This window comes from Chroicocephalus ridibundus, chromosome 8 (assembly GCF_963924245.1).
Source record: "Chroicocephalus ridibundus chromosome 8, bChrRid1.1, whole genome shotgun sequence".
In the NCBI taxonomy this organism is placed as follows: Eukaryota; Metazoa; Chordata; class Aves; order Charadriiformes; family Laridae; genus Chroicocephalus; species Chroicocephalus ridibundus.
Window position 1 is genome coordinate 20,841,468 of NC_086291.1, and position 12,634 is coordinate 20,854,101.

At 37.7% G+C, this 12,634-nt stretch overlaps 1 protein-coding gene across 3 annotated transcripts in view; it reads right to left on the reverse strand.

The window, feature by feature from the left end:
- Window positions 1–12,634, reverse strand: part of DPYD (dihydropyrimidine dehydrogenase) — a 365,350-nt gene that overhangs the window by 190,854 nt on the left and 161,862 nt on the right. For all 3 annotated transcript variants that reach the window (XM_063344207.1, XM_063344208.1, XM_063344206.1), the window contains 3 exons: window positions 6,876–6,983; window positions 3,571–3,740; window positions 2,764–2,974 (listed from right to left, as the gene is read on the reverse strand). In XM_063344207.1, the coding sequence (XP_063200277.1) occupies window positions 2,764–2,974; window positions 3,571–3,740; window positions 6,876–6,983 (489 nt within the window). The remainder of the gene's footprint in view (window positions 1–2,763; window positions 2,975–3,570; window positions 3,741–6,875; window positions 6,984–12,634) is intronic.

Genomic DNA, 12,634 nt, shown 5'->3' on the forward strand with positions numbered 1-12,634 from the left:
TTTGCTCATGGCATTGTCCATTTTTAAGTATCTCCAGTATTTTCATTTCCATCTTTTGATGGAGAATACCTGAACATCACCATCTCTTAAATACAAAAATGTCTCCTCTTTAAAAAAAGAAAAAAAAACACTAAGAATATAAGATGCTTTTCATGGTTTGGTTTTTGGTTTTCTTTTTTTGCAGCTTTTTTTTTTTTTTTTTTAAATTTTCTTTTGTTATGTATGCTGAGGCAGCCCGGATATTTGGTTGTAGTCCAGCTCAATGGTGAAAATCAAATTTGACTTTCATTAGACAGCTTAGTCAAAAAATAAAGATTTAAAAGCTACTGAAATGGTATGCTCAAAATAAACATTTTATTCCCTCAAGTCTTAGTTTCTTTTCCCTTTTACAACATCCAAAATAAATGCCTTGCATTTTTGCTTGTAATTTTATTGCTATTCTAATAGCAGTTTCACCAAAAATACAGTGTGAAACTGAGGTGTATTGCTTACCCCCAAGGTAAATGACTCTCTTCTTTCACGATCAGCTCACTGCATGACTTTGTACCCCTCCCATTTTATGCTCCTATTTAAAAACCTCACAACAACTACTTAGACAGTGAATGCATACTAAGAGATACAAGACTGGCACAGTGTTACGGCTAAGCAAGTTCAGCCTTTTAGCTGAAGCAGTTTTTAATGTGGGAGAAATCAGAATCACTCCTTTATCATAGGGTGTATGAATCACAACAAAACATACTGATTGCATAGGCTAATACTTGATTTACCACATGAGATTCTAGAAAGCCTTCCAAAAAAACCTAAACAGAAGGTCTTAAAAACAACAAAACTTTCCAGAATTCTCATTCGAGTCAACTCCACCAACAGAGTAGCTCACGAATCTCTTAAAGATTGAAAAAATACTTTTCCCTGCTTCCTGGGGGTTAGACTGAGCCCCAAAACGTGAGCAACACAGATGACAGACTCTTTATACAGCAATACATCTCCAAGTGGAATGGGACACTGTTCTGTCAAAGAGGCGTAGACTGCACCTTACGTGCCCTTTAGAGTGGGAGGCAACTGCAGGGCAGGAGGCAGCCCTGAGTAATTAGCACTGTACGTAGCTGGGTGCTATTGCTGTCTAGGTAACAGCCTAGGCTGCAGGAGCCGATTCCAAAGCAATATTAAAACACACAAGACAGAAATGCTCCTGGAATAAACTTCAGACGTTCCTCAAAGAACCAGGTTGATCCTTCTTTTTTACTGTAGGAGAGAGTTTAGACTCTTCTCATGGCTGTATTATGGTTTAACTTTATATACAATCGGACCGGTGAACAGGAAACATCGAGTAGCTCATTCAGATTACAGGCAAACCTGCTATCGGCTATATTCTAAAATTCTTCAATGGAACTTATAATTTACCTTCATTAACTAATGTTTTGTCTTCCTGCGAAGTCAGTACACTTTTTGTATAATTTTACCAATATCTCTAGAAAATCTTACTATCATAAAATTCATTTCTTTAACTTCATTTAAAACAGCGTTATCTATAATGCGTACACTGGAAATGCAGATGTGAGAAGTCATACATTTTATATGCGCCCAAGGTATGTCCACAAATGCTATTACACTCCTCTTAGATTATTCTAGATTTACAATTTTCCTTGATCGAAAGGATTCAGAAAACTACATTATGCTAGGAAATTTTGACATTTCCATTGCACTGGCCGAACTAGCATCTGATTACCAAATTTTCTGGTGACGTGTGCTCTGAGGCACTTGCCAAGTCCTCTGTCAGAGCATTTATACCCAAAAGACCATGACAACATGTCGTGGGGTAATTGGCTGGCCTGACCATGCCCTGGGGAGGTAGGCACATTGATCACTAAGGCTTTCAGAACCTGCTAACCTTGATGAGCGTCTTCAGGCTGAAGATCTATTCATTTTATCAATCTATCTTCTGCTGAGTCAGTGTTTTTTACTTTCAAGGCACCTTTGATGTATGTGCCTGAACTCTTTAAATCTAACCTAGTGGCAGAGGAGAACAGTCTGAGCTCTGCTCAGTTCCCATGTTCTTAGTTATACTCATGTTCTTCAGCTCTCTTTCTGCTACATCCAGGCAATTCTTTCTATCTCTGAAATGCCGTCTGTGTGCCAATTTCTGTATCTTTACTATGGAACTATGTAATAGTTAATTCTCAAGACCAAAGCTTGTAAAGTGCAACTAAATAATGAGACATGCTGAGACAAGCACAGGTGAATTTAAGAAATACTGTATATATGAGAAAAGCCACAGTTCTTTTGCGTATGCACAAGGAATGAGTGACAGCCAGAAGAGCTGAACCAGAATAAAGAATCCGTCTTAATTCTTGCTTAATTTAATAGGTTAAAAAAAAAAGTTTCCGAGATCAGATCAGTTCAGCTTAAAGTTGTAGTATAATGAGTTTCTCTAAAGTTAATTAGTGAGACAAGAAGAAATTCCCAAGAGCATTATTTGAGATCCCATTTGCATTGAGAGGAAAGCAAGATACGTACTGAGCAACTGGACCTCTAATCTGAATTTCTGCTCTATACTGTTATATACAGAAAACCGCTTTGTTATCAGACCCTCAAGTTTTGTTCTAAGAGATATACCTAAAGGATAACGGAATTCCTGTGAAGAGGAGCAGCAGTCACAAGCTTTGTAACCTCCAGAAGACTCATTTCACAAAACTGTCAAAGGACAGGAAACAGCTGCAGCTAAAATAACAGTCAGCATTTACAGAATGCATTAGTCAGGGTTACCTTTAGTGTCAGTTAAAATGGAGCCAAAGGCACTGATCACCACATCAGCTTTCAGACGGACAACCTGATCCTCATCTTCTTTCCAGTTTCCATCACTGTCTTGTTCAGTTCGAACAAACTCCATAGCAACAATTTGTCCACCTTTAAGTACAACTTTCCGAGGGGAGAGGAAAGGCAGAAATTCACACTTCTCTTCTTTTGCAAGTTCCATCTGTAGAACAGAAGCAATAAAATACATAACTTGAATATTGTTGTGTTCTAAAACTAAAAAAAAAAAACAAACTAAAAACCAAACTGAATGCTGAAATCTGTGATGAATGATATTGCTCTATTGCCATTGGCAGTGATTCAAAACCAAAATCACTGTAAGTAATTTTCTTACAAGATTTTATAGGCTACCAAGGCAACATCAGGATCACTGAGATTCATTAGACAGCAGCCAGAAGGTATCATTCTAGGATCTAACCATGACCTGAAGAGTCACCTACAATACTCAAACGGCTGATCTCTGGGGTGCTTGCAAGACTAAAAAATGTACTGTATTTTCTAATTTGAAGGACATTCTACCTCCTGTATGCAAATGCCTCTCTCTGACTTTATAGGAAACAGGTACAACATAGGAAAATTATTTATACACAGACTACATAAAATGAGCCTCAGATCTTTAATAAATACTCATACATTTTAAGAGCATTTCTACAAACAAAACCTTTAGAAGATGTCTTTTAAGTACCTATAGCACGCTTTCAAGCCCTGTAGAAATAACAACGAGTGTTCCTCCTCATAAATGCTGTTATTCAATTTTACCTCTTCTGGGACAGCCCTGATATTAGTGAATCCCTTCCGGAAGACCACAAACACGCGACGAGCTCCACAGCGTAAAGCAGATGTTGCACAGTCAAAAGCAGTGTCTCCTGCCCCAAGTACAATTACAGTTCCATGTATTGATGGCAATGGAGAGTGACAGGCACACATCCCTGAAAGATGAAAGGAAAACCCCATTTTCAACTAGAGAAACCATTTCTGCATGACAGCTCTAAAGGTACTTGTACCCAAAGCAGTGTAAAATTGCATCTTATAGTTTCCAAGCATGGAGTGTCACTATCAAATTATTCTGCTTCACAGAAAGACAGTTTTATTCCCATTTTTAAGATATGCTCATATACATAATTTCATAGTCAGTACTCTAAGCAGCTGCACCTTTCTATCTGGAAAGAATTCAAATGACAACACGTTTGTAGGATTGTGGGTCCTGTCAGGCTGAAATTAGCATTGTGAGATCTTTTTATTCAAAAAGTAAGTTTCTCTCTTATCAGATTCATTATCCTCCCAGTTAAAAAAAAAACCAACACCTTTTAACAGATTATAAAGAATATCACTTGGCATTTTTCAAAAGGCAACCAGTTGTTGACAGCTTGGTGTAATAGTTTCTCAAAGTTTGTTCCCTCAGTCAGTTGTCTACAAGGCACTGACGCCGTTTGGGCTATGACATATTCTCAGAGGCTATTCTCAGCTATTCAGCTGAACATGAGGAAGAAAGAATATTATGATTTCAGTGATTCCTAGATCTTTCACTGGGAGAAAACATTTAATCTACTGTGGCTTTCTACAAATGATTTGCAAAAAGTTACACGGAGAGAATGACATTATGTGTTTGTCATCTACAGCTTATATTTGATGATTCGATTAAGAAATTTGATTAAAAAATACTCAAGTAAAACTGAACTGTGTGCGTTCCTTGGATGAGACTGCACTTTATCACAAGTCTGAATACAACTAACTGTTATTAGGCAAATTATTGCAACTTAAAAAATAATGCCATAAACAACGTAAAGCTACATTTTCAATGAGCCTGTGATAATTTCAGTCAGGAGGTGCTAAGTAGGTCATTTAATCATTGCACTGTAACTCAAGTATCCTACTATATTAGCAGCAGATTTTCACATGCAATTGTAAAAAAACACAAGTATCATTCAAGGAAACAATGCTTTTAATTTAGACGTATAAACAGAGTGAGAAAAAACATCCTAATACATATTCTCTCTCCATTCGTAAAATACTTAATGTACGGCCAATGCTATCATTTGTGTATATGGCATTACCTTTACTATTTACTTAATAGGCTTCTTATTCTAAAATTCTCTCTAAACTTTTCTCATTTATTTTTAACCAACTTAATCCATCACAAAAACTGTACGTTGAGCAGTGAAAAAAGCACAAGTGCAGCAGGGGAATGGCAGCTCAGAGTGCCATTACGGGACTAGTCTAGAACCGATCAGTCACAGCAGCCCACTTTGCTCTTCCTAACGAGGCCACTCCCAAAGGAAATTCACGTCTATGTATTTGCAAAGGGAATGAACCCCTTTTGGAGGAAAATATATTAACAAGAGGTATTCAGAACTTAATAAGCAGGCAGAATATGTATTTTACTGTCAATAAGTCTATTGTGTCTATTATTTAGAGAACTGTCACAGCAAAAAAAAAGAGGACAGAGCAGGACAGAGGATGTGTATATTTTATTTTAAAATTCCATGCTTTAGAGAGCAAGAGGTGCCTACAGCTACAGACAGACACTAGGAAAATTAAGCGAAAGAGACCATGTTAATTAACAGACAACACCAAAGAGCTATCTATTACTGTCAGTCAGAAAAGGTTAGTTCTTCAAAGTTCACCCTTTTTTTCATTGCAGACTTAATATAAAAAAATATCATTACATATCCTTGCAAATCGAGGGTGCTACTTTGCAACATTTTAAGAGATGTGGATCACAGTATATAGATCCTCACGCAGGCAGGCGACTTACACTACACGACTGCTATGTGTAAATACAGAATTCTATAAAGTGTTTTTTAGTCAAATTATTACAAGAGGGGATTGTTTTTCAGGATTTATTTTTCCTTTGTTAATCTACAAATGTTTTGCAGTGCAGATTCTAAATCTGTTTAATTTTTAAAGATCTCCTAAAAAAACCCCAACCAACCCCACCCTTCTCTCCCAACCCATGTGAGCTCACTTTGAGCTTAAGAAAACAGACAGAAATAAGCATTTGATCAAAACAGCAGGGAGATGGGACAGATGGATGCAGAGTTTCCCTTCCTAAATATTTTGCATAAAATGAGCTAATAAACTTTACTTTCATATGCAGAATAATTTGCTGCAGAATATACATTCTTTAACATATTGTTTATGGAAAGTCTATTAAATAAGCAGGCATCCCTATATGATGCTAAAAGAAATTTCTGAATGCTCAGGAGAAAATCAGTTTGCAGATAAGAAAGGTACACGTGTTGTTAAATATGTGGCCATACGTACAAGATCACATACTGCACTAAGCGTAGGCCCAGAAAACTGTACATGGGTACATGGAATTTCGTTTTTATCAATACATTGGGGAATCTGGACCATGAAGGAATGTGGCGTAGAAATCACTATCCCCATCTCGTACATCCAACTGGGGCTTATGACTTCACATTCAGGGCCCCTGAAAGCAGCAGTGCTCCTTGGGGAGCAAACGCAGTCATCTCCGTACTCAAAACAAAGACGTAAAAGCATAAAACGAGACTGCATTTGGTGCCTATGAACTGAGTGTTGTCTTATTAACTCCTGTCCTGACTGTAAGTTGTTCGGGTAAGGAACTGGTGCTCTCTTAAACGTGTCTGTTATACATGCAGCACATGATTTGGGATCAAGTGAAATAATTTATCAGCAATATACAAAGTGGCTGCTTATATGGGTCAGCAACACCTTTAATATCACATTTTTTCAAGCCCATCTTATATATGCTATAATAAGATAATTTATATGAATGGCAAGCTTATGACATCTTTTGAATATAATTCAAAATAACAAATATAACTTCCTAGGGGTAATGATTTGCCATGTGCTTAGATTTTTACATATGACTATTTGCTTTACAGTCTCTAGGACTGACTTTCCTCACCACACTCCCGAGGTTTCTCTCTCACCAAGAGAAAACGCTGCCACAGACCTATTCACTGGGAGGTGCTTTGTAATTGGATGTGCTGCTGTGTAACCAGCTGTCCACTCTGATATATCAATAACTGCTAATGACTTACTGAACATGATTGCAACAAAAACATAATATTACACACCTGGTTTACTTGCCATTGCTACCAAAGGTAGGAAGTCTTTAGATGTGTAGAATCCTTGATCCATTCTCAGTCCTTGGAATATACTGTCTCTGTTTGGTTCTGGCAAACCTAAAATAGATATTTGAAGGCATATCAGAACTACAAGGGAAATTTCAGTGACCAATATATATTTCACATCACATACACATTCTCAAAAACGTCCTGAATACAAGCACTTTTACAAACCCCCAGATTTTTCTAAAAGAACATCACAAATGACGGTAGCTTCACGTTTGTAGTCTGTAGCTTACATAACTGGTGATCTTTTAATAGTACTGGTACTTGCAAAGAAGGTTGTTGGATAACCTGTGTACTCATATAACTCATATCAAAACAAATGCAGAGGAAAGGGTTAGAGAGAACAGGATATACATGCTGCAAAAGCAGGGAAGCTACTGGGGATGAGAAGACTCTTGCAAGCTTTCCTTGGATTGCTTTGCCTGCACACGCAGGTAACGCTTACTGCTGTGAAATGGTTTTGTTCCCTTTGTTTCGAGGCATTTTTCAATACAGCTAGTCTGCAGATAATACAAATGAGGCAATAACAAACAGCTTAACTGATGAGGAGAGGAGGACAAATGGCAATGCTGTACTTATCTACGAGTGTTTGTATGCCATCATTTTTTGCCATTCTTGATTGCTTTCTCAAAACCCTGAAGTCCTTATTGGCCGACATTTATTTATAGTTATTAATAGTACATGTTTATACAGAAGCCGTAGGATACAGACAGGGATACGCTTCACAACCAATAATAGTAACAAATACCTTTCAATTAAAAGAAAGCAGCAAAAATCACCATTCCAATTTTTTCATGCAAATGCAATTACATATCAGGGTATTTTCAACACAGTCCCAACTTTCATATTTACATCTAAAAAACCACAATATTATCAAAGTATGCTAATTAATAATTACACACTGAAATGGAGTAAAAGTCAACAATTTTTCTAAGAAAACACACTACAACTGAGGAGTCCTCAGAGCAAGCAGGCAGAATTGGAGCATGCAAAGCAATCTGTGTCCCCTCTGTTCTCAAGCAGGGATGGCAGCAGACTAATGTTTCTCCTCCGAGACAGACTGGTCTGGAAAACCCCAATGACACCGTATTAGTGTCAACAATAAAGTAGGATTGCGCTTTGAGGAGTTCTGTTCCAAGTAGGGAAGGTTTAGGGACTTTTTATATTACTGAAGCAGCAAAAATCTGTCTCATCAAAGCATAAGATCAGGACTCAGTCGTAAGAAAGCTTAGGATGTTTTCATGAGTCCCTTGATATGAAGGAAGTTTCTTGAACTCCTAGATCCCTGAATGAAGTTACTATAATACAGGAAGAAAAAAAATAATATAGTTTTAGTTTTAACAGTTTCCATGAAGAAAATGAAAGTATGGTCTCGGTGAATTCAAAAGGCTTACAAGCCAAGAAGTGAATAAAAAAATCTTGACATTTTTGCATTTCAAAAATCTCATGTTATTGAGCACTTTCTTGATCTCTATTTATAAAAAAAATCATGACTCAATTGCTCAACACCTGGCTTTCAAAACACTGCTGATCTATAACTGGATATTGAGAAAAATAAGGTTAGAAAATACTGTCACGTACTGAACTTCAAGACCTTTGAATGCTGTACTTCCTGGGTAGACTGGAATATCAGCTAATGAAGAATGAATAATGGATATCTTAAGAGGCTGCCAGAAATACTTAGTGCCACTGAAAGTACAATATGTAAAATGCATTAAAGAAATTATTTTAAAAACTACATAGGTTTTCCTCTATGTATATATTGCAAAATCGTCTATGGCAAGAAGAGTACCTTGGAGAAAGCTCTCAGTGACTGCCTACAGGCAGAGGACAGAGTAATGCAACTATTTCTATCGAGCTCAGAGGCCTCAGTTTACTCTTGGAAGAAACACTCTTATCATTAATGGAATGTGTAGCCTGCATTAAAAATTACTTCCTTTCTACCTAACGTCTAGTGCCATTCAAAAACAAGGAGAAACGCTCACAATATTTTTTTCTTATTTTTGCTGCTCTCATAATCTCCTAATGAAAATTATTTAGTCTGCAACAGCATCAGTCATTTAGCTCCCATAGGGTGAAGAAAAAGTAGAACTGAGGGTATGTTGCAATGTTCATGGTTCAGGTTCATCACTAGTTTGGTGTCACTGAAATGAAAGGAGTTGGATTAAGAATACATTGGATACAATAATGTTTAGCCTGGCTGATGTGACACACACAAAAAAAGGCTAAGAGGTAGTCAGTATACGTGGCATTTTCTGCTCTTTATTTCACTATTTTCACTTTGCTGAAAACTGCATGAAAACCAATTTTGCAATATTTACATTTGAAGGAAATGCAGGGGATTTTTCTCTTGTACCTATAAACACCTGGCACAGTTTCAAGCTGTTTGCTAAGCATCTGCTGGAAGCTGTACTGGATTCTGATGTATCTCCTTTCGCTGTTTAGTATTTGCCATTATAATGATTGAATTTAGTTTTGTTAAAATAGAGAGACTGAGTACTTCGTAAAGGCACCAGGCTAGCTAAGAAAGAGGCAGACAGGCAGACAAACAGAGAAAGAGATCAAGAAGTGATAAGATACATTTTAGAGAGACACCATTTCATAATGAACGGCCACCCCACGGAAGTACGCTTTACAGACAGATCAAATATTGATAAATAGCCAACAGCCTCTCAGGAGAGAGAACATTTGACCAAAAAAAACAGCTGCAAAGCAAAAAAATGTAGTTTTGAGCAAACGCTTTTAGAGAAGAAATAAAATTTAAAAAACCCCAGTCATCTATGAAAGACACAGTTTAGGTCAAAATAAGGAACCAAGAGAAATACCCTTTGAAGATAAATCAGAGAGATCTTTTAGCAAAGGGGAATTCACACACTAGTACAAAATAGCCAGGAGCCACCCAAGAAAAAATGCTTAGAAAAGCATGAGGTCTTTCCCCTAGGTTTTAGGCTAAAGCCAATGGTAGTCAGTTTTCTGCTCTCCAAAACCACCTGCAAGCCATCTAAAAGCGTCTTTTATTTATTACTTGCTATTTCTTGTCCTGAAACAATCATTCAGTATTGTAGGTCTCCTGCCTTTAAATAACCTATACCAAAATCTAGTGATAACAATTATTTCCTTCACTTGCACTGAAGAACAACTCTTCTGAAGGGCAACCAAGAGGAGGCGGTCTAGAAAGACAATTCCACGGGTGTTGCTCGGATGGAGCCTGCACACCCGTACATAAGCAGAGGGCAATGGTTGCCCCCCACCTTCTGTAGCCAAAGCCCTGGACTCCCTGGAGCCTCAGTCTACCTGCTGATACCAGGGAACCAGCTTCTAAAGCAACTGGTATCCAAACCACAACAGTGAAGCTTCATGGGCTGTAGAAAACAGCATTTACTAAGAATAGAGAAAGAAGAAACATCGTGAAAATAACAGCTTGCCTGACAGATCTAGTTCAGTTTTGCAAAGGCTAATCTAGACAATCCCAATCTGGGTCAGGTACAGCATAGAAAGCAATTCACCTCCATTCCTGACCTAGCTTGGCTAGGCCATGCCTTTCATCTCCAGATGCTCCAGCTATCTCTCAGTAAGCATCACTCTCTGAGTATGAAGCCCTCTTTCCTTCTTTCCTTCATTTGATCCCCACAACCCCGACTCCAGTGGGCTATACCTCATCATCAGTGTTTCTCCAATGTCTGACATACCATACACTTTCCAACGTCATTAGCCACTATAACAGTGGCTTTGGAAAACACAGACTTTATCCTGCCATTTTTATATCCTTTATATATACATATAAATATATACATGCATATATATATTAGAAAAAATATCATCTGCTTTCTATCAAGACTTTGCACTCTTTGTTCTCACAATACTGATGCATGCTAATTTTCTTAACTAGCAGTGTCAAGTCCATCGTCTCATTTAACGAGATAGAATGTAGATCCTCTCACAATCCCCTAGTCCAGATGAAATATGAATTGCTAAATGGATCAGAGTCAATTTGTCAGATATACAAGGTAATATAGAAGAGTGATGCATACACAATGTAAGGGATTGGCATGCAGAGCAGTACACCTAGTCCACTTGGTTGCTGCACCAAATAAATCAAAGCACGTCAACGCATCAATCAGCTAAGTCTGAAAAGGAAATAAATACTGCTGCTATTACTGTAACTATTAGCCTGGTCTGGAAATGAAAACTAAAGTGGGAGTAGAGGCACAGTATGTCTCTCTCTCCTATTTTGATCAAATCCCATCTCCCCAGAAACAGGAATGCTTTCTGAACCTGAACTCATTGTTTGTATTACTTAAATCTGACACGTTTGGGCAGATTTGCAGTTTCAAATGAACTTCTCAGCCAGTCTTAATAACTGACATACAAAATAAGCCCTCTTCCTTGGCGAGGGTCAAATGCAGTTTTCACTGGCAGCTGACTGAAAACAAATCTCCAGACGAAAAAAAACAGAGCTGAAGTTGAAGTACAAATATACAGTAGCCTACAGGGACAAAACTTACTAGAGGACTGTGAGGTTTTCTGGTTTTCTTTACACCAAACACTGGAAAGTTTGGTTTGCATCATTTTTAATTGTGATAACAACACATTTCAGCAAAACTTCAGCTGGACCAGGTATACAAATGAAGAGCTAGGATCTTTCAAGCAATATTCCCTCTCTTTGGATTTTTAGCTGTTGCTATCCTGACAGCAGAGAGTTTTCAAGACAAGAATTGGCTGAATTGTTTTTCCCAACCCCTTACTTTCAGGTAAAAATGTAAATTCAGGCTGGTGAATGCAATCTGTGTTTGAATATACTGATTTTTTTAAAAGCCAAGACACTCTATTTTGACATTTTTATAATGAATCTTTCAACTTTGTTTCAAAATGACATTACATCTATAAATTTATCCAAATTGAATTCAAAGGAAAACAAAGACAATTGGATTCACTGGTTACGCATATCCCTTTTTCTACCTTTTAAAACTAGCAAACTGAAACAAATATCAAACCCCATTCATCAATTTATGGGACTTTTTTTTTTTTTTTCATATGTTCTCAGGTCATACAAATATGGAGCATTAGGTAGAAATTTAGAGGGTAAGGAGGTATTTCCACCTTTTGCCATATCTATGAAAACTAGCTCATGCTTCAGAGTTAAACAAGATTTTGAAAAATCACACTTAGAGGGAAAACTCTGCTAGACATAAAAATAAATGAAATATTCCTCTTCAATACACGTGCTCTGCCCTTCCCTGCCTCCACCACAGGGATCTGCTGAGGAAGGGGGGCACAGGAGACCCTTGGACCAGGTGGAAAACCTTGGACTGTCAGAGTCTACGAAGAATGAGGAAAAAAATGTGTGAATTTCCTAAGACACTGGATGTGGGCAAAAGAAACATATGATTAGCTGTGTATCTGCTCTGGTGGCAACACAAGTCTCCTGAAATAATACCTGAGAGGCTAAGCCTAGACAAGCTGAGACACAGCCTGCTAATCAGCGTACGAAACTCAAACACAGCCCAATAATGAGGTAGCACAGTTTCTGCACCAGCAAGACCTCACCTTTGGCCAGCTTAAGGAATAGGAATAACATGTTATGCCCGCTCACGTGCCCTGGGCAAAGGAGCTGTGGAAGGCTGATGGAGAAAGACTGATACGAATTTTAGAGAGGAACTGACATGGTCTGATAAGTTATTTTTGTTAACAATATTTGTTTA